This window comes from Camelus dromedarius, chromosome 11 (assembly GCF_036321535.1).
Source record: "Camelus dromedarius isolate mCamDro1 chromosome 11, mCamDro1.pat, whole genome shotgun sequence".
NCBI lineage: Eukaryota > Metazoa > Chordata > Mammalia > Artiodactyla > Camelidae > Camelus > Camelus dromedarius.
The window spans coordinates 38397351-38419983 of record NC_087446.1 but is presented as its reverse complement, the minus strand read 5'-3'; the positions used below and the strand labels follow the sequence as shown (position 1 = coordinate 38419983).

At 33.4% G+C, this 22633-nt stretch overlaps 2 protein-coding genes across 9 annotated transcripts in view; one reads left to right on the top strand and one right to left on the bottom strand.

Annotated features, from left to right (window-relative positions):
* APPL2 (adaptor protein, phosphotyrosine interacting with PH domain and leucine zipper 2) overlaps positions 1-1805 on the top strand; it is a 50328-nt gene extending 48523 nt beyond the window's left edge. Inside the window, exon 21 of one of the 3 annotated variants that reach the window (XM_031462869.2) lies at positions 907-1805. In XM_031462869.2, the coding sequence (XP_031318729.1) occupies positions 907-933 (27 nt within the window). In that variant the 3' untranslated portion in view covers positions 934-1805. The other 2 variants (XM_010996452.3, XM_031462868.2) reach the window with 2 other exon arrangements.
* Positions 1-22633, bottom strand: part of WASHC4 (WASH complex subunit 4) — a 63756-nt gene that overhangs the window by 7073 nt on the left and 34050 nt on the right. For 2 of the 6 annotated variants that reach the window (XR_010383197.1, XR_010383199.1), the window contains exons 25-35: positions 21648-21782; positions 19408-19516; positions 15919-15985; positions 15349-15435; positions 13449-13596; positions 11158-11254; positions 10348-10544; positions 9924-10023; positions 8026-8101; positions 2845-2878; positions 1014-1091 (exon numbers count right to left, since the gene is read on the bottom strand). Coding sequence is in view for 3 of the 6 variants with exons in the window: in XM_064491677.1 (XP_064347747.1) it covers positions 8034-8101; positions 9924-10023; positions 10348-10544; positions 11158-11254; positions 13449-13596; positions 15349-15435; positions 15919-15985; positions 19408-19516; positions 21648-21782 (1008 nt within the window). In the remaining 3 variants the exon portion in view is untranslated. Of the gene's footprint in view, positions 1-1013; positions 1092-2844; positions 2879-5846; positions 8102-9923; positions 10024-10347; positions 10545-11157; positions 11255-13448; positions 13597-15348; positions 15436-15918; positions 15986-19407; positions 19517-21647; positions 21783-22633 lie in introns of those variants that run through there. The other 4 variants (XR_010383198.1, XM_064491677.1, XM_064491678.1 and 1 more) reach the window with 4 other exon arrangements.

Genomic DNA, 22633 nt, shown 5'->3' with positions numbered 1-22633 from the left:
ACTTTATAGTAATGGTAGCTAATGGGTGTCACACTAGTGCAGTTCCATCAGGGAGGGGCAGGTAGATGAAGGATTAAGACCAACATACATGAAAAAATAGCAAGCACTGACTGCAAGTTTGTATTTTATGGTATAGATCAGAGTTGGCAAATTTTCTGTAAAGGGCCAGATAATAAATTTTAGGCTTACCATCTTTGTTGCAATGACCCACTCTGCTGTTTTAACACCAAAGCAGCCATAGATAGTATGTAAATAACTGGCATGGCTGTGTTCCAGTAAAACTATTTATAAAAATGTAGTTTAAGCCAAATGGCCATGGTTTGCCAACTCTTGGTATAGTATAGATTAAAAGAGAGGAAAGAAAGGTGTTTAAAGACAAAAGTGTTCTTTAAATTAGGTGCAAAGGAAGCTCCTGTCTGGACTCTCCCCAGGAAGGTGGTTCTGGGTTGGCTAAATAAATGATATTTTGGCTGAGAAGTAAAGCCTTAGCCTAGTTTCTGGAAGTAGTAATGTGATTAAGTTTTTTTTTTTAGAGATGCAAGAAGACCCACCTGAAGGCACACATAGGCAGGAGTCCGAAGGCATGAGGCTAGATTACAGAACACAAACATAATGACAGCAAAGCCAAAGGGGTTTTAAGTGCATTTTAAGCATTTTCTTTTCTCCTTCTTAAACTCCCCTAACTTCAGGATCCAGAAGCATTGGCTCAGTTAATGCTGTCCATACCACTAACCAGTGATGGAAAATATGTACTATTAAACGATCAACCAGATGACAATGATGGAAGTCCAAGTGAAAACAGAGGCGCAGAATCTGAAGCATAACTGTCTTGCGCCTTTGGGGGGAAGAGCACCCAGGAAGGAGAGCTGCCTCCTTAAGGGTTTTCAACTTCTCTGATATATACAGGCACACCACCTGGTTTCAGAATGCTGACAATCGCTTGTGGAATGTACTCTTGATGCCTTGATACTGAGACTTGGGAGGGAAACAGTAAGAAATGGTTGACAACATACCCAACTACAAATGTTATTTTAGGTGCTTTGTGGTAAGTTCTTTTCTTAGATTGCATTGTTCAGCACTCAGAATGAAATCTATAAAAAAAAAAAAAGATTGTTCACTTTATTTCAGTGTCATCTCTTTTCAGTTTCCAGTATCCTTTTAAAAAAATGGTAAAAGCCTAGATTTATAATTTGATAAACACTAAATATTTCCTATTAATATAATCTATTTTTGTATTTTACTTAATGAGCTTTAAGTGCCTGTCATTCTGAAAATTGTGTATTTATAATCAAGCTTGTCTCGTAATTGGACCTAGCAGCATTAATTTGCACAGTCAGGTGATGAGCCCTGTGCTTTGAGGCCCAGGCACTAGCAGAAATGCAAGTCTAGTTCTGGTAACTGTTCAAACATCATGCAATAAAAAGACTAGCAGCTGAGTACCACAAAAGATGTTTCATTTTACATGGGAACCTTAATGAACCAGCACTCTAGAAGTTCATGGTCCTTCTGGATCACCATGGACAGGGTGCAGCTCTACCAATTCCTGTTTCTTCTGAGCCAGACCCTCCTTAAAGAAGGGACCAGTTAATTTTAAAACTCACTTGAAGCACAGCTGGCCATGTGGCTTAGTATGAAAGTTCCTATTTCCACCCTGACACATCTGGTTCCAGGCATCCCAGCCCACTATGAAATAAGTATAATGATCTTGAATTGCTACAGTGTTTAATTATAACCAAGAATATCATTGTCTTTGTAATAAATTAACCTAGCGATAAATGCTAGCAAATAAAAACTATCATTCTGTTTCTTTTGCTTTTTGTGGTTATTTTCTAGAATACCCGTGGAAGAAAACTAAAATTGTTTCGGTTAATTTCCAAAAACCAAGGCATAATGAAATCATAGCCGGGGGGGGGGGGGGGGGGTACTATGCAACATGATGAATAATGTGATTTCAATGCCGAGTTTTTAAAAGGTGGTGCTTTTTTAAAAACGGTAGATTAATAAAACAACTTTTGCAAATCAAAATTAGGTTAAAGGGTTTAGCTAAGGAATAATGTGTGCACCATCAGAGACACAGTGAGCTGTTCAAAATAGTAAGAGATTATACACCATAAAATATTAGTTCAGTGTTAACTAATGCCTTACAATTTGTGTATCATAACCACAGTAGATCAGTAAGTTCTGACAGGTTTCAAGAGCCACAGTCTCCTGAATTTCTTGCTTAGAATTGTTTGGCAGGGGAGGGGAACAGTATCATTGGAAACGGAAATCAATTTTTTTTAATTTAAAAAATTAAGAATGTGTGTAAATACCTATAGAAAACAGTATGGAGATTCCTCACACAACTAAAAGTAGACTCACCATATGATCCAGCAGTCCCACTCCTGGGCATGTATCTGGAGGGAACTTTCATCTGAATAGATACACGCACCCCACTGTTCATAGCAGCACTATTTACAACAGCCAAGACATGGAAGCAACCTAAGTGCCCATCAACAGACAATCTGCTTAAGAAGATGTGGTGTGTATATGTATGTATGTGTGTGTGTACACACACACACACACACACACAATGGAATATTACTCAGCTATAAAAAATTACATACTGCCATTTACATGGGTGCACCTAGACAGTATTACACTTAGTAAAAGTAAGTCAAAGACAAATGTTATATATCACTTATAGGTAGACTCTTAAAAATAATACAAATAAATCTATATACAAAACAGACTCACAGACACAGAAAACAAACGGTTACCAAAGGGGAAAGAGAGGGGGAGATAAATGAGAAGTATGGGATTAATAGATACAAACTACTATATATAAAATAGATAAGGACTTACTGTATAGCACAGGAACTATATTGAATATAATAACCTATAATAGAAAAGAATCTGAATATATATATATAAAACTGAATCACTTTGCTGTAAACCCAAAACATGATATATATTGTAAATCAACTATATTTCAATTTTTAAAAAATGTGTGGCTTAACTAAGCCACAAAGCATGCAAATCATAAGACAAATCCAATACATTAAAATTCACTTCATAAAAAAATAGAATGAAAACATTAACTTTAGCATATTAAGCAAGCACACATGACCAACAAAAGTTAGTATCTAGAATATATAAAATATCCCTACAATTAGTAAGAAAAAGATAAATTGAAAAAAATAGAAATCATAAAGGCATTTCATAGGGTAAAAAGGGCTCTTAAACAAAAATATGTTCAATCATACAATAATCAAGGAACTGTAAATGAAAAACCACACAGATGATATACTGACCAGACAGCAGAAATTCAGCCACTGGCAGGGATAAAACAATGAAGAATCCCACCTTCTGCTGGGATGAGAGAACAGTTGGGCATTCTTTCTACTGAACTTGCAGGTGCACCTGGCCCTACCACCTAGGAGATTCACTTGTGAGCACACACCCAAAGACACACACACACCAACAATTACAGCAGCACTGTTCATACTATCCCAAATTTGGAAATAATCCACATCTCAACACAACAGAATACCTGTATCCATATAACAGAATATGGGAGAAATAAAACTAAATGAACTACATAGCTATATGCATCACATGGATGAATTTCAAAAATGATACGGAATTAAAGAAGTCATAAGCACAGAGTCTATTTATATTAACCTGAAAAAACATGCAAAATACCACCATATTCTTTAGAAAAATACACATAAGTTGTAACCCTAAAGAAAAGCAAGGAATGGTTACCACCAAAATTCCACACTGGTTTCCTCTGCAGTGGAAAAAGGAGCTGATACCTGAGAAGGAATAACGGGACCAACTAAGGAGGCAGCAACAGACTCTTAACCCATGTGGTGGCTGTGCAAGAATTCCATTTTTATTTACTAAGCAGTACATACATATATACTCTTTTGCATGTATCTTACTTTTAAAATAAAATAATTTTAAAATTTAGAAACAGTGAGTGACTTGCCCTTTCTCTCAACTTAAATGCGTATTGATGCCATAGGAAAGCACTCTGAAAAATTAACAAGTGCCGAGGAAATGAAAGCTGGGAGGGTGGAAAACGAGGTCTTTTTATTAGCCAGCTAGTCTCACCAATTTTCATTTGCCTTTGGTTGTCCAGCCATCTGTCAGACTTTACCTTTAGGGAAGGGAAGGATCTGCCCTACATTGTCAACACTTAGCTGAGCCATTTAAAAAGGAATACTTTTTATGAGACCAACTCAAATACAGACTGTTTAGCTTCAAACTTTTCCACAGATAATTATATGCCAAGTGCATTTCTGCCTCTAGAAGCAATCATCATAATAGCTAATATTTGTAACAGTCACTGTTTCCTAATATATAAAGTGCTTTATACAAATTAACTCAATCCTCAAGCTATGAGCTGTATTATTATGCATGTTATGCCTGAGGGAGGTTAAGTAACCTGGTAAACAGCAAATCAGGATTCAAATCACAGTCTGGCTCCAGAATCTATGCTTCTAACCCCTATGTGCTGTTTTATTAGCACATAGAGAAAACCAGAGACAAAGCAATCTCCAGATGCTTCTCTCAATATATTAATCAATTAATATATTGATTCAAATTAATATTTGAAGACTATTCTAATATTCAGCAATTACATCAAATTCATCTTTAATGCCTTGGTACCTTCTGTACAGATTCTGAAATGATTACTGTAATATTAATCTTAAATAGATAGGCACTTCCAGGTATAGAAGTGTTCATTTTTTTCCCCTCACTTTAGTGATAATGAGGGCATTACCAAAGAATGTTTCAGTACACACAGATCTTACGTACACTACAGAATGTACAGTCCTTAAAGACGATCCCAGAATTACGACATCAGATCTACACTGATCGGGAGATAAATTTCATCCATTTTCCTGAGAATGTCTCCACTGATGGGAACTGGAACTATCAAGGTAAACTAGGTAAAGAAGAGCCAAACTATTAAAATAGAGGAACAAATCCATGTTCTTGCCCAAACTGACCTTTCATACAATGTATATATGAACTTTTTGTATAAACTAATTTTGCCATCATCATCTCTAAATTCACTTTATAGTCCTATTACTTCACTTGATCTCTATAGAACCACTTATTCTGGATTCCTTTTTTTAAACTAAAATCTTTGACAATCTGTTAAATTGTTTCTAACATTTAAATACAAAAAAAAAAAATTGTGGCACTAAATCTTCCTTAAGAAAAGGAATACCATCAGTCTGAAACTTACACAACTTAAGCTGGAAAAAGAACTAAAATTATTAAAATTGGTTAAAATCTACCTTCTACTTTTGGCCAACGTAGCATAAAAGTAACATGATGATGTATGTATGTGATGGTATTATCTCATCTTTCCCACAACCATACAATTTACTACCTCAGAAGAGAAAAGGGAGCAGCAATCAGATTTTATCAAGAACAGTTTCTCTAGCATAGTATTTAAAAGGCTCTCCTTTATTATGAAGGCTTCAGTTCAACTCTTGTTTGCAAATGGCACTACAGTTATTTCTAACATTAAACACTGCAAACTGATGATCCCTTCCCAGGATTAAGATTTAAAATTAAGCATTCATATGGGTTCTTTTTTTTGAAAACAGCAAGCAATAGAAAGATAAAGAAGGTACAAAGGAAAGAAAACAGAAGTCCTTCACCTGGGATACGCAGAGAGGAGCCGATACCAATTTTTCTCTTGAAATTTTTGGCCTATGTGCATGCAAGTATTTTTTTAAATACAGATCCTGTACACTGTTAGATTAAAGGGGACTCGAAAAAGATTAAAGTTAAAAACTACTGGTTTAAGACATTCATTTTTAAACATACACATCCAAAGGAAGTGAATTTTTGAAATTATATTTATTACTCTTTTATTGTACATATTGTATTCTCTTAGAACTGGGGGAGAGGAAAGCCCCACTCAAGTGAGATAACACACTTGCCATCTTTTATAAAATTTAATTAGAACTGACAATGTTATGGTTAGTCTTTAATTCCTGAGAATTTGAACATTAAGTTTTCTGTGAATTTGTAACAAATGCTCACACTGAGTTTTCATTGCAGTATGTCTGAAAAAATGAAAATATTACCATTAATATGTTGGCAAGGAAAACCATCATCTAAATGTGTATATTAACTTAGGCGTGAAACACTCAAGTCCTGTTGACTCTGTACTTTAACAGCATTTAATGCTTAATCTTTTCAGGGATCATATTTCAAATAAGTGAACTTATAACTTATATAGACTGCAGTGACATTATTTTGAACTAAAGACAAAATAAAAATCTGTCATTTTTCTTAATCATAGGTATCCATGGAGTCAACATGTGAACTCTGTCTGGTATTGATAAAGGTAACTGACATGTGTGGGAATAATAACAGACATCTGATTCTCTTCTAATTACAATTTCTATCCTTAACAAAAATGAGGTGATTTTTGAGAAGTTAAGAGAAGAAAAACAGACAAAAAACCAAAACTGCTGCTATAAAATTGATGAATTTGATACAATCAAATGCAAGATTAATATAAACTCAATACTGAAAATATAAATTATTAATTATGCAGCATGCTTTAGGGCCATTTCTGCAGTTAGTATGAATTACAAATATTAAATGCCTTTAACCCATCTATTGTACATAATTCTGTAAGTCAGGATTACATAATAAACAAAAGCATTTCCTACCTATTCTGTTTCTTCTGACTTTTAACAGTGAAAGTGTTTATCTTGAGCTGGGAAAGTTACCCTGACTGTGATCACTGAATACAGACAGGGCATTGTGCACCTGTTGCAAAAGCTGGAAATCAAACAATGTTAGAATTACCTGCAGGATTTACCCAAAGAAATGCTTAATAGGCAAATGCAATGGAAAAATCAAGTATTTCCTAAGATGATGTTAGTATTACATATAAAGTTTTAAATTTTCTTATTTTCACTATAAAGGTATCACTGTATTATATTAAAAGATTATATGCCATGATTAACCATTTAACTATTAACTGACATAATGTTTACAAAAATAAAGCTAACAGCTTGCCAGGAATTAAATTTACTCAAAATCTTTCTGTACTTTTTAAATCAGTAAATGATTTATTAGAATTTTATTCTCACAGTGGTAATTTTTTAAAAGCCTACACAGTGCTTAATCTGACTTCTTAGATTATACTTGGTTTAAAGAAAAAGCCTGCTCAAACCATCATCAATATTTCAATTCAACCTAATGTAGAGGAAACCTGAGTTTGGATGTAGAGAATTCATTCAGTTTTCTCTGATATTATACATAGTGCCCTCAACCAAAAGTGAATCTCAAGCAGGACTCTATGGCTTTATCTGTATTTTCCTCCACCTTGAGTATTATGTAAATCTTAAAGCAGTTGTTGGAGGTCAAATGTTCTCAAAGCAATGTAAACTAGTTATAAAATATCTCAGCAAAGACAGCAACAGTTCTTGTGAGTCACGTGAGATCAACAATGAATCAGTTCATACTGTACATCAAGTGTACATAACACTTTGTGCCTCACCTCTAGTATCAAAACCAGCTTCATATATCCCTTTTATAAGAACATTGATATGTATGCTTCATGAATTTCAGGCTCAACTCCTTTTGTTTAAACATATTTACTGGCTGTACATAGTGTATGCAATGAATTTCCAATGACTGAGACAAAAATGGATCGAAGACCTAGGCAAATACAAATTATAAACATTCATGTAGATTACAAGAGATCTGAGGTGGCAGTTTAGAAATCTGGGTTGGCCCTTCTAAAACATCACTTCAAGTAACTGTTCTTAGGCATAGCTAGCCTAAAGTCCAGGCAAAAATCCAATTTTAAAATCTCATTCTCAACCTTTGAAAAGTAGAGCCTTCAGAAGAAGAACGGACTTAACTTTAGAGCACTGCCTTGGAGAGTTGCAACATCTAAACATTTCCCAGAGACGTGGCCCAGGAAACACATCGTCATTAGCTTATTAACATCCATCTCACATAAAGTTCTGATGATTTCATACAGGTAATGCATACCATCAATATCATTTGACAACAGGATCTGCAGACACAGTGCTCTCAGACAGGTCTCCATTGCTTGTTTTAATCTCTTCTGGAAGCATGAGCAAAAATAATGGACATATTTATGTTCATTTAAAAAATGAATTAATAAAATTGAGAACTATATTGCTAAATTTCAAATTAAAGAAAATTTTCCATCTACCAAATACTTCTCTAATATCACAAATTACATCTAGTTTACCTTATATTTCAGCAATCTAGGCTAAATACTGCAACTATATGATCTGATTAGTTTGTAAAGAGGGTGCAGAATTATGAGAGATTAGAACTGCATTTGGTATGGGGTTTCACACTGCATATTTGAAGGCATGCTCCCCACCAAGGCTGGTTCCCCTAGCTGGGCCGAGAAATCACAGTGCTATTTCTGATAGAAACATGGCTGAAAATTCACATATAAAACTGGAATGAATAACTTTTCAATTTTATTAACAATTTATTTTTAAATGCAGTTTTTTTATTATGATTGTGATAAAATGAATTTCTGTCTTTTTGTGCAAAATGTCACATGTATATGTCTCATTAACAGAAAAAAACTACTAAACTAATGCATTCAGCAACGCTCACAACATCTCTGAGCAACCTTTAGCTAAAATAGAGTCCTAAAACAGAAGAACAACCCAGGCCATCAGGCATGTGGGTGACACGTTACCCAGAACCCTGGAGAGTTCCTTAAGAACAGGACTCCAGAGCAAGGAGCTCTACTGAGACTGCAATGTTTGTTTTATCTTACTGCTTCAGGCCTTAAAGTGACTATGCAATCCACTTGCAGAGTATTCCCAGTCACCCAGACTGGACACAAGGGTCTAGCATCGTGTAAGACCTAAGCAGAAATAACCTAAGCAATAACTGAGTTTCTTCACAATTTAGATTATAGTAATTCACATTCTTCCAGATGACTTCCTACATACTACTTTTAAATGAACCCTAACATAATATGTATCTATTTTTTTCAGTTAATAAATATTGAGTATCTTCCAGGTAACAGCATGAAATCATTTTTCAAGCATATAATTATTTATTCAATCTAGATTCCAAAAATGCCTGCATATGTTCCTAATAAGTAATACTCATGCAACATTATTAGGGAATAAGGTAATGGATATAAGTGGTCTACCCAAATTAATCACTCTATTCAGTGTAAAATATAAATATTTTTAAAAATTTAACTGACAAAATAAGGTTAATGAAAATATTGATCATGTTTTAGGAAATATCTTTTATTTCTGATTTGTGAAATACAAGTAAGAATAAAGGAAAAAGAGCGAACATGAAAACTGTCATGTTACTGTACCTAGTTCTGAGCTTCCAAGCAAAGAGGAAACCTAAGTTACATAATTTCCGTAATAGAAAAAAGGAAACATCCTTAATGACTGCAGCTCACTGATGTGACCTCAGTTACTACGGCTACCCTGCTCCTTGGTCCCCTAGACTTGGCTATGGAGGGCGCAGGACGCTATTTACTGCGGCACTAAAACAGCCCCTACTCTTTCACGCCTCTTTAATCACCTGTCCCATACATTCAATGTCTAGTCATCAGCAGCTCTGCCTTCAGCAACACTCTCCTCCCTCTAATTTGTTCCTTCTCATCTGATACAGTTGAAGGGTGAAAGAAAAAACTTGGTTTGTTTTTTTTTTAATTAAGAGAAGATGAACTGAATAAACAGTTATCCCAGAATGAAATGCATAAACTATGTTAAATTTCTTCTCAGTTTCACAAATGATCCACATAGGATTTACTTTTATAAAAAGACATTTCTAAATCTATATTATTTTTGACTAGATAAAATGGAGTATTAGGGTCTATTATTAAAGAAAGATTTATTGACCTTTGCAGATTTAAGCCACTCACTGACCTTCCTTCTCTTTCTTTTCTTGGTTTTCTTCAGCTGCAGTTTTATCAGCTCTGAAGAAAATTCTTGCACTGCTCAGTGAGAAATACAGCAATTCAAATTCCTAAGTAAATTAAGAAATTAGAAATAAAAGCTGAAAATACTTATTTTAGCAAAATATCAAAATTCGTATTTAATCTCTTTATTATTTCTAAAAAAACTCTAGTGAGTGCAAATCATAAATACAGAAACTGAACTAAGTAATTCATCCATTTTTAAGATAGTCAAATGGCTTCCAAATACCATTCACTTAAAAATACACTCCTATGACCACTATTCATCTCACTTGTTAAAAATGGGGGTTTCCATATGATTTATGTTTTTTCAGCGATCAAGAAGTAATGGATATCAAAAAGTCAAAGCAGATTTGACTATTACTCTCCTTTACCTGTAGATAAACATCCAGTCGCTTCTGAGTGAGATTCATGGTTTGTAGTAGTTTTTCATCCTGACTAGCTGACTGTACGTTCTGTTGCTTAGCAACTGCTCTTATCTCCTTCAGGTATTTCTCTCTAACAGACTGGAACCAATGAAGTGAATCAAATTCCTGGTACTGATCCAAGAGCTTTAGAATGTAAGCCACACCTAGAGTCATTAGCAAAACCAAAACAAAATTACATGTGTACAGAAGTTGTATTCTACTCCACCAATAACTCCTAAGATAAAGCTAACCACTTTGAATTAATCTTTCAAATTACATTTTATAGCACAAATGAATGATAAATTTAGCAACAAGGCTTAATTTCCTCCTAAAAAAAAATAGATGTGAACATATAAAGAACTAAAAACAAGCCAGCCTATCAAGAAGAAAAAAATTATTTCATCACCTGGAGATAACATATGGCCATAAGGGTGTGGAAAAACTTCCATGGCTAAACTGACTACTGAGGACGCTACAAGGAAACCAGGCAAACCAAATACAAGATGCTAAAACCGTAAAACCACAACAAAACAAAACCTAAATATTAGGTCCAACTAGACTAAGTGATAGCAATACCAAAGGAGCAAGAACAATAGTATAAATGATGGAAAACAAGTATTATCAATCAGATGACCCAGGCAAAAATAAACAGTAAACACTACTCGAGAAAAACAAATCTACTAAGAGTACACAGATCTGTTTTCAAGCAAACATTTCTATAAAAACCCATTGTAAGTGAACATAAAATTCATGGGAAAACGATTCCATTAAGCTTACCCATGGCAAAGCCATCATCAGTAAAGGCAGCTCCAATTTTATTTTTTTTATTCAGTTTCTCCTTGCAACTAATGGAGTGTTCTACAAAGTTGAGGGTCTAAAAAGACACAACAATATATTAAAAAAAAAACTGTGCAAAAAAAAATCTTCTGAATTTAGTTCTGAACAGACATTTGAAAAATTATAAATGGGATCTCTTCTAAGTTCCTGTCCTTGAGATTTGAAACATCTGCCTCATATAAATAGCTTCTTGGTGAGGTCATGATATGTGTAAGAATCTCTTAATGGCTCTTCTTTCCAACTCCTTTAAATATGAGCACTCCCTCAATACCATTTAATCCAAGCACAGTGCTTTATACATAGTTTATTCTAAAATATTAAGCACATTTTACAGATGAAGGCATTGAGACTTGAAAGGTTTAGTAACTTGCCTGAAGTCACACTCTAAATCAAAATTGGAGTCAGAAAAGTAGGCCTGATTTACATCAAAGCTTAAGTGCTCTTAAGCATGGCAGTCCTTACTTCTGCCCACCTAATTCATTCTAAAATAGTATTTCTTATTGTATTCTTGGTTTAAAAGGCTTAGGAGTCATTTGGACAAACTCCCCCCCCAAAAAGCACTTCCCTAAAAATTTAGCTCCTCCAAAATACCTTATCTAATCAGATCATTTATTCAATAAAGATTTACTGAAACTCACTATATACCAGGCATTATTAAATTATTATAATAAAAAATGAATACAATCAAAGAGTTCGCACTCTATAGAGCAGCACTCCCAGCAACAACAGGAATGCTGTACGTCTATGCTGTCCAATACATAAGCCACTAGCCACATATGGCCACTATGCACTTGCAATGTGGCTAGCAAAATCGAGGAACTGGGAGCCACTTTGAGCTACAAAAGGATAGCACAGCACAGGGATAGAGACCTGTTTAGAAATAATTATGGGACAGTGTGGTAAGTACTATAATAGCCTACATTGGAAACAAGATTATCAAGTTTCTTTTTTTGCCTGTAAAACTTACTTGGCAATTAATCACATTTTGTAAAATCTTTGTCAACTGTTACCTAAATCTTTTTTAGATATCTCATTAATGGTTTGGTTTTTTTTTCTGGAATTAGACTATAAACTCAAGGACAAGATAGTGTCCTATGATTCTTTGCAGTGTTTAATCCATCATGTCTTCTCTATCACTAACTGAATTCTGACAGCTGACCAGCAAAACACTCCTCCTCAAACTCAGAAACAGTTCCCCGTTGCTGTTTACTATGGCTTCAAATTAAAAATTTGTGGTGAGAACTCACTATGAGTTAACCACACTATTATCAAAGTAACTAAGGTAGACTGGCCTCTAGTCTGACACTATCTGAAGACAAAAAGATAATGCCTATTAGCTACATATGGACATTTCTGCTACATCATAGTTAAAACAATTATTATGACAGAGCATTAATAATAAATGTAAAAAAAAACAGCAGAAAGGAAAATACATGAAGAAAAAAGCTGTCCATAGACCATGGTTACTACTTTCAATGGGAAATGGTTACAAAATGTTAGAATATATATGTTAATTCAGGTAGCAACATGAAAAGTTATTACTCTTAATCAAAGCTGACGTAATCAAAAGCCACATCTGCTCAGTGATATTTAGACTTTAGAGTTATCCATTTACAAATTTTTTTTAAAAAGAGCTTTGTTACAGAAAACTTTAGAGAAAAATAACTTATTGCTAGTACACCTCTCTAATATCTTACCTCCCATTTTCCCCACTTTAACAATTATTTTTATAATACAATTTTGGTTAACTTGAACTATTTTTAAGATGTCCACTACAGAATTAGAGCAGAACACACTATATACTATGAGGAAGCACTAAAAATTTAGTTTAGATGTTAAATATTTACCACTAAACAGAGAGACATTGCCCTCAAATAGTATGCGTTTAAGAAATATTTCATCCTGTAGCAGTCTACATTAATCACTTTAAATGAGTATATGGTATAATTCAGCCCAAAGATTATATGGTATATATATAAAATGGTGTACAACCAAGTAACTTAAATCACATTAGGATTTCTCTGGCAGTTATTATTAACAAATAAGACTCTATCTTAACTGTAAGTAAGTCTCATTCTGCATAGCTAGTAAGTAAAAATTCTAGGCCACACTCACTGAGATCAACCAGAAATTCAAGAATATAGTCTGTGTGCATTTCCTGCTGCAAAAAAACTGGATCCATTTATTAATACTTTTTTAAAAGTTTCATTTTGGATAATAAAAATACTCACCAGAGGGGGAACAATGATATAGAAATTTCGGAGATGTATATTCTTTGGCCTTCGAAATTCTGGAGCAAAAACATCTACAAGCATTTTGAAATACTCTGTGCCTTCAGCAGAATTTCGTGTGTGATCACTGAGGACTGAATCCAAATGCCTAAAATGCAAAAAAATTATTTACTTTGTTCCTTTCTCAAAAGATGTGTTTTTTTAAATCCATCTCTCATTAGTTTAGATGAGAGCACTCAAAAATACAAATACTGTACAACATCTCTAAGTAAACTTCCTTGGAGTTCAGAATGAACTTATTTTCTTACAGACAGAAGCTAATCAATACTGTTTAATTAACGTAGTCCCCAAAATAGAATGTGTAGGGCCTCTTGAAATAGAGTTTTGTACTTCTCCTCACAGTGAGCCCTGTAGAATTCCATTTCACTGTAAATAAACTCCTTTTCATCTTAAATCTCTTTACTAATATTTCTTCTATGTCTCCTTACCTCAAGTGAAACCTCTCTTTTTCAAGAACTTAGCTACCCACTCAGCCTTCAGAAACATTAGCTGCTTTTTCTAGTACATCCTTCATGTATAGCTATTACCATGTTCAAATTATCATTCCCCCACCATTAGATGGTAGAAATCTCTCCTTTGAGACTCACATGACCCAAGTATGTCCAACTACCTGCTCCTGAAAGCAAGCATCTCCTAACCGTTTTAACCACTGCTCTAATATTTATTATCTTGCACTGTGATGCTTGTTCCAGTTCTCCTCCATCATTCTGGAAGACCTCAATATGCATTTAGATAATCAAGTCATTATCATAACCTCGTAACTCCTTGACTTCACTTGCCAAGAACTTCCCTTTGCTTGATGAGTGAACATTTCTGGTGAGAATGCAACATATGTACTTAAAAATACACTGCATCAGGGGCCTTATAATGTTAGTGTGCCCTGTTACTGGAGATACTAAGTTTGATCACTGGGTTAAGATGGAATACATCAGTCTTTCCATTGTGAAGATGGTTTTTCCCTTTGTGATTAATAAGCAATTTGAGAAATAATTTTTTCATGGTGAATACTCTTTCTCCAAAAATGTTTGAGAACCCATTGATGATTTTGTGATTTCAAGTATTAGTGGTGGTTGCACAATAGTGATTTTTTTCCCCTAATTTTTTCATCTCTTCTGTACTTACTAGCTGGCCAGCACTATAAAAAAGAACTCTCCATCTGTTCTTCCAACTTTTGTTATTGTCACTATGATTCATGGTTTCCTTTTTAACTCAATGTATTATAATCAATTTCTACCATTATCCTTTTCAACATTCAAATTGTCCCCACTAATTGTCCAAGAGTGCCCTTTCATGACTGACTCAATAACTGTTATAATTACAAATAATAAAATTTGGTTTCTAAAGACTTTATTAACAATTTTGCATGCCTTGCTTAACTTTTAAATTGTGTTCAAAATCCCTACATACTCAAGTCTGTAGATCTGTACTGTCAAATAAGATAGTCATTAGCTATTTGAATTTAAATGAAATAAAACTTTCAATTCAATTTCCTAGTTCAATTAGCCTTATTTCAAGTGTTCAACAGCTACACATCGTAATGACTACTGTACCGGACACTGCTGCTCTAAAGGTTAGGAAAGGAAGAGCTAATATTCTGGAACCATGATGGCAAATAGAAATATTTTTTAAAAGTAAAAAGAAATAGGTAAGATGAATTTTATTAATAAGATATTTGGCTTTTTTTTTAAACACTAAATCCTTAAAATTAGTTATGACCTTTACACTTTTAGCACATTTGGACTAGCCATATATTAAGTGCTCAAGATCCACATCTCTTTAATGTTTAAATGAACATATACTTTTTAAAGCTCCAAATTTAATTATTCCAAAATTAGATTACCTTGCTGCTTTTACTGTTTCTTCTGCAAGACCTTCTTCTTTTACTAGTTCTTCAAAATTTACAATATCTTCAAGATCAGGTACAAATCTACGTAAGAATTTGGGAAGGAATTTATTAAGGCAAGTTAAACATGTGCAATTGACACAGATATGAAAGCAGTACTGTAAAACTAAATTTTTCCACTACATATTTGGAAAGAACTTTGCATTTCCATTACACTATTAATATCACCTCTTTAGTTCTAAAATTGAATTTTAGATACATGAATAATCAAATTATAATCCTTAAAATCATGTAATCTATAGAACCATTCAGAAACTGTATTGATAAAAGTAAAATAACTATAACTTTAAGAGAAATAAAGATTTTCAAAGGTCTGCTATAGTCTTATTAAAATTTGAGAAAAAAATTTAACTAGTAGAATTAATGATTTTCTTCCATATTTGATCTCAACATATATAAACAAGAAAAAAAAAACCCTTATCTATAATATGACTTACAATAAAGATAGATTTAAATACAAAATTTCTAAATAGCATAAACAAGGTAAAAATATATTTGCATCCATACCTAATGGCATTGCTGCTACAATGAAGGCCACCAGATCTTATCATTCGTACATAGCCCATAGCATTACCTTAAAAACCACACACACAAAAATATAAGATATTTATACGAATAACTCTAAGTTCTAATAATCAGGACTACAGTTATATATAGCAGTTAATTAAAAGGTTCCCACTCCTAAGTACCAAAAGATTCTCCTGTATTTTACTTTAGTTTTTGCTCTATAAAAGTAACTTACATTATTTGTGTGCTTAAAATATAAATGTACATATTTATATATGTATAATAAATATTTAAAAAAATAACTCCTTTGATAAACTAATTCATTAAATGGTGGAAATTTTAAAAAATCAAAATTTAAAAATTACTGTATCAATAATTTCTTTACTCTCACATTAAGTATGTGTCTGTGTATGTGTGTGTCTCTCTCACTCACACACATAAACACACACAAAACTGGAAGTGGTGTCAAGAAATCCTTATTTAATGCCTCCCAAACTAGTATCTCCAGCATGGACTACTCCTTTAGGCTTTTTAATCCAGTGACTACACCTACACGTCTACGAATAATTTTTAATTTAATATGTCCAACTCAAACTCAAGATCCTCAACCCCATCTCAGAATAAAACCCAAATTCCTAACATGGTCAACATAGCCTTATATGATCTTGCCGCTTGCTATTGTCCTGATATCATGCCCTAACCATTCAGGCCCTCACTAACTCCATTCCAGACCCTATTTCCCAAAAATGCTAGGCAGACTCGAGGCTTTTACATTTACTGTCGCCTCTGTCTGGTATACTCTTTCCCTAGATGTGCATGCATATGGCTTATTCCTTCATGTTATTTACGTTCCTGCTCGAATGTCACTTCCTTAGAGCTTTCTCTGAACATCACTGAACAGCACTGCCCAGCCCCGTTGCCTTCCCCAGCACCTAACCCTGATATATTTCTTTTTGCTTGTATCTCCCCTCACTAGACTGCAAGATCTGTGATACAGCTTTTGTTTTCTTCACTACTCCATGCCTAGAGCCAACATTTTCTGCTCAATTGAATTGAAATTACTTGGGAGAAAAAACAAAAAGTTAAGAAGTAGTTAATACATTTCACAATTGTACATTACAGTAATATATGCTTTACATACATTATTTCATCTGATGTCTTTAAAAACCCTCAAGTAAGGTGTCACTGAAACTATTTTAAGGCTTATCTCAATATGAGAGATGATGTTAAAATGTTTCTTCAATATGCATCTTAGAAAATTCAAGTATCTAGTTTGACTGTTTTCCTCCAAACTGTCAAACCAGTATCTAGCCGATCAAAATGTGCTAGTGAGAAGCAAATACAGAGTAGCAGTTAAGAGACAGACTGCTTGGGTTTCAAACCTGGACTCTCAACTTTTTAGCTATAAAACCTAGGTCAAGTTATAAACTTTGTGCCATAGTCTCCTAATCTGTTAAATTAAGCTCTCCAGGGGCAAAAGACTTTGTTTACTGTCATATATATCACCGCCACCCAGAAACATTTGTTGTCCTCAATAAGTATCCGTGGAATGAATGAATGGAAAAAATACTTACTTCATAGCATTGTGAGCTTTATATGAGTTAGAGCACATAAAGCATTCAGAATAGCTTTGACACACAGCAAATGCTCAATAAATGTTAATCATGGTTGTTATTACTTCAGCAGGCAGGTTATTAGACAAAAGGACTTCTCATTTTGCTCCCAGCTCTGAGAGTCCTTACTCCTTTTCCTTTTCTCAAGAGATTTAACAGACTCAAAAGCACATTACAAATTTTTAAAGGAAGAGGTAAAGAATTTATATTTTCTAAGAAGAGAATAAAGAGTAAAATGCTGGAACAAAGTGAAAGGATAATATTTGCAAACTGCAGAATACATGCTAGTGACAACAGAGGTGACATAAGATTTTGTGTAGTGGAGGAAAATGTGTATTTTGATGTCCATTAGAGAAAAAATGACTAGCATACTAAGCTCATGATTTAATGATTCACAGTGCAAAATTATACTTTTAAAAAATAAAAAAACATGGAATAAATACCACTACAGGCAATATTCACATGAGGAAAAAACTGATATTAGTATGTAAATTAAATGAAGTTCTAACAACAACAGTTCTTAATTTGAGGCCCATGGACTTGGGTCCATAACTTTGAGCACCTGAACTTCAGTCTATTATATGCAACACTGTATGTGTATGTGCATTTGGGCATTGTTCTGGGAAAAATCAATCCAGAGTTTTCATCAGATTCTCAGAAAGGGTTAAAAACTTCTGCTCCAGAAGTTTACAATCCAATATGACATCAAGCATCACTATGAATAAAACAGTACTTATATGACAATGCCTCATTATTAAATTGGTTAAAATTAAAAATTTACAAAAGTAAAATTCTCTAAGTTCTTGTACTGATACAAAATAGGAAGGTCTAATACATAAACCAATTAATTTATAAAACATAAGCTAGTGTTCAGAAACTTTACTCCCTAATTAAATGCTTATAATACCTTTTCCACTAGTAACTTTAAAGCCCCTTGAGAACAAAGGCTATCTGGATTCTCAGCATCTAGAAAAATATTTGGTGTACAGATGCTTTACAAATGTTTGATAAATGAATGCATAAATCTCAAATGAATGCATAAATCTCAGGAGGCATCATTTTACCCAGTTAGTAAGAATTTGCTAACTGCTTAATGTCTGCAACTGTGAAGAATATAAAACACCTTCAAATGTGCAGCCAAAAAGCCCTGGTTTAAGTCCCAAAACACCACTTACTTCTATGAGTTCCTGTTTATTCATCTTTAAAAAGGTGATTACATGCCTATCTCAAGAGGTATTATGAGGACATTAACAGAGATAATGTATGTGAAAAGCCCAAGTAAGTATAACTTTTTTAAAACTAGGATTACTTTTAAATGCAGTTCTTGCTTTTAAATATGTTACACATTTCAGAAGACAAGTTCTACTTGTAAGGCAGAAGGACAACTCAAGAAATTAACATAAACGTGAAATGATGTAGCATAGAAAAATTGTCAATTGACTTTTCATACAAACATTTTACACCTTTGTATTCAGGTTTAACTTGAGGGAACCTCATTTTAAAGTCTAAAACAGTGCCTTGAACAGAGTAAGTACCCAACAAATAGGTACCAGTTGACAATATACTATGAGTATGGCCTTTGAGATGAGTTAGTTAATAGATTTTTAATTTAACTTAAGAGGTTTTATTTACTCAGAATAAATATTTACTCTGTTTGTAAGTATTTTATTTATTTAAATTAATCCACAATCTATCAGTTATTTCTGTACCAACAGTCTAATCATACTTGAAAAACTTTATATAAGAAAAGGAAATTACTAGTGGAATAAAGCTGAACTCAAGACACATATTAAGTTTATTTGTATGAGATACTTAGTATACAAGACAGATTCTTGGGATTTGTACTTTATTTCCCAACACTTTTACAGTAACTTACCAATTTGGCTGATGAGTTGCCTGAATTGGTCGAGGTAGCTTTGTCCCTCTGGGGTTATTCCAAGTTTTCTGATGCCTCGATTGAATTTTTCTGCTCTTTCAAAAGGGTACTACAGAGATAATTTGAAGACTATCATTAATAATAAAGACCCCTAAAACATAAAATGCCTACCAAATAAACCATGCCAATACCATTTTCTTTTCTAATTTGCATTTCCATTGTGCTTTAAAAAAAAAAAATCACTCAAGTCTAAGGACAAAAAACTTATAGCACAAAAACTACCAATATTCAAGGTCAATATAAATTAAAATTTTTTGACATTAGCTAAGGGCAATAATTGTTAATACTACCAAACTTAGGTTTCCCACCACCATTAGTAGTCTCTCAACACCCAACTACTCTATCAGGTAGATAAAAGAAACCAATTCCTCCTAGAAACATTTGCTAGAGATGTGTGACCAAGTTTCTGTGGGTTGAAAAGTTATTAGGGACTTATATAAACACACTCCTTCTCATATAACACACATCCAGCTCAGCTAAAATTTCTAGTTGCCATCACCAATAAAAAAAAAGATTTTTCAGGTCTTAGCTGATCAAATGATTTAGAAATTACTCATTTTATATTAATAACAAATGGGAACTATTCTTACACAATTATAGCATTATTATTTCTCTGAATACTAGTAATTTCCATTCCAATAAAAATGAGTGTTAGCATTAATTTTATACTGATCACTAAAATTTTAATAGTATTTCACTAGAAAGTAATATTTTGCTGCTCTGACACTGAAAAGAACTAATGACCAGTATATAAGAGGGCTGGAACTAAGTGATGCTTAAGAGGAGTAATTAAAATAGTTCTGGATGTGGCAAATCAAACATAAGACCATTTCAGTCTGTTGCTTCTCAATCCACAAGGCTATGTGACTCTGACTGCTACTACTTAAAATTCTTCATTTCACTCTGGGAAAACTTAGCCCAGAGGGTGAATGGAAAACGGCATTCTTATAAATGACAGATGGGAATGTCAACTGGTGCAGTATTTTTAGAGTGCCCGGCAAAATGTATCAGAATTTCATATTCTTTGCTCTTTTCTTCTTCAAGGAATCTCTTTCAAAAACAGTCTCCAAACACACAGAGATAAACGTGTAAGGATGTTACGTGTGGCACTGTTTGTAACAGAAAAATCAGAAAACCGTAAATAGCCATCAGTAGGATAAACTTAAAAGAGTTACAACACACATCTTTACTATCAACCCTTAAAAAGAATGAGGTAGACCTATATGTACTGATATGTGATAAGCACAGTGCATAATAGTATATATAGTCTTAGTCCATTCTTGTTAAGAAAAAAGCAGTATTTGTATTGTATAAATATATGTTTCTCACACAGATACCTGGAAGGCATCTCGTGACACTGTTAAATAGCAGCTGCCTCCAGAAAACGGAATTGGAAGGAAAGAGAAATGAGGGAGGACATTCAGTTTATGTACTCGATGTTGTTTAAACGTTTTAAAATGAGAATGATTTGCCTTTGTATTATTTTAAAATAAAAGTAACACCTGGCTACACTGACCATTTAATTTTTCCTTACATTATAGCTTATAGAGAATGCAAAGAGTAAGAAACTGCAAGGGAAAATATAGAAAACTGGAGGCCAGGTCAAGGAGACATTACATGATAGATAATAAAGAAAACAAAAAAACCCAGGAGAGTAACTCATAATGAATTTTAGCATAAATCTTTGCTATACAGGCAAACCTTGGAGATACTGCAGGTCTGGTTCAAGACCACTGTTATAAAGCAAATATCGCAATATAGTGATTCTCATGAATTTTTTTGGTTTTCCAGTGCATGTAAAAGTTATGTTTACACTGTACTGGAGCCTATTAAGTATGCAATAATACCACTATGTGTTTAAAAAAAAAAAGGTACATGCCTTAATTTAAAAATACTTTATTGCAAATATGAAAATGAACATATGTATGTATATGCATGACTGGGACATTGTGCTGTACATCAGATACTGACACACTGTAACTGACTGTTCTATTAAAAAAAAAAACCTTATTGCTAAAAACTGCTAACCATCATCTGCCAACACAGCTTTGCCACAAACCTTCAATTTGTGAAAAATGAAGTTTCTGTGAAGCATAATAAAGCAAAGCTCATTAACACGAAGTACGCTTATATATTCAATAGTTGAATCAAACTACCTTAAAAATAATAGGCAAAAATACCTTATGATCATTTTGGTCCTTGGTTTCCCTGAAAAACCGAATATCTTTAATCAATCTGGATTTGATATGTTCATCATACATAAATTGGCTAAATATATAAAACTTCTTTTTCAAAAACTGGTAGGTGAAATTAACCTGTAAAGTTAAAATTTGAAAAAGTGGAAAAAATTAATATAAAAATTTATTTCAAATCAATGTTTACTGAATGAAATAATCTATTTATAAAGTCTAATTCACAATGGACCTGAAATATTTAAATAAATGAAGTTTTTTTATTGCCTAAGTTTACAAAACTTTTCTATAAACTCTCCTTACATATTTTTATGACACAAAAGGAAAAAAGAAATTAAAACATGGAAAGTATTCTCACAATAAGACCAAGAGCCATAGTGAGAATCATAAACCAGATTCAACACCCTAGTTTTTCAGTCATAAACCAGTCAGAAGTTTCTATGTTCCTCCAGCTATAAGATTATTTATTACTAATCTACACATCTAAAATGATACTAAAGTAAGAAACATGGTGCTCTTTGAACTTTCCTGAAGGAAGACAGTAAATATTCAGTTATCTAGCCATTAATATTTTGAGCACCTATTATGCACAAGGCAGTGTGCCTGCTCTCATGATAAACATGGTCTTTGTCACCATGAAGTGTATACTCCAGCAGCAGTGATAGATATTTTAAAACAAGTATACATTAAATAAACTATTAAAACTCAACTGCAATAATTTCTAAAATGAGAAGTGTGGGTGCTTTGAGAATGAATTAAAAGGTCCTTACCTAGACTCAAAAAAAGCGTGAAAAAGTAGGATTTGAGCTGAGATTAAAGTCAAAACAACATCAGATTAATTCTGACCTACAGAATTGCACTAATCTTGTACTAATCTCCATCCCCACCACCCTCAAATATTACTAATTATTTTGGCACACATATGCCCTTTTGAACACTCTATTACTCAGTTATAAAAATGAGTGCTTTCTCAG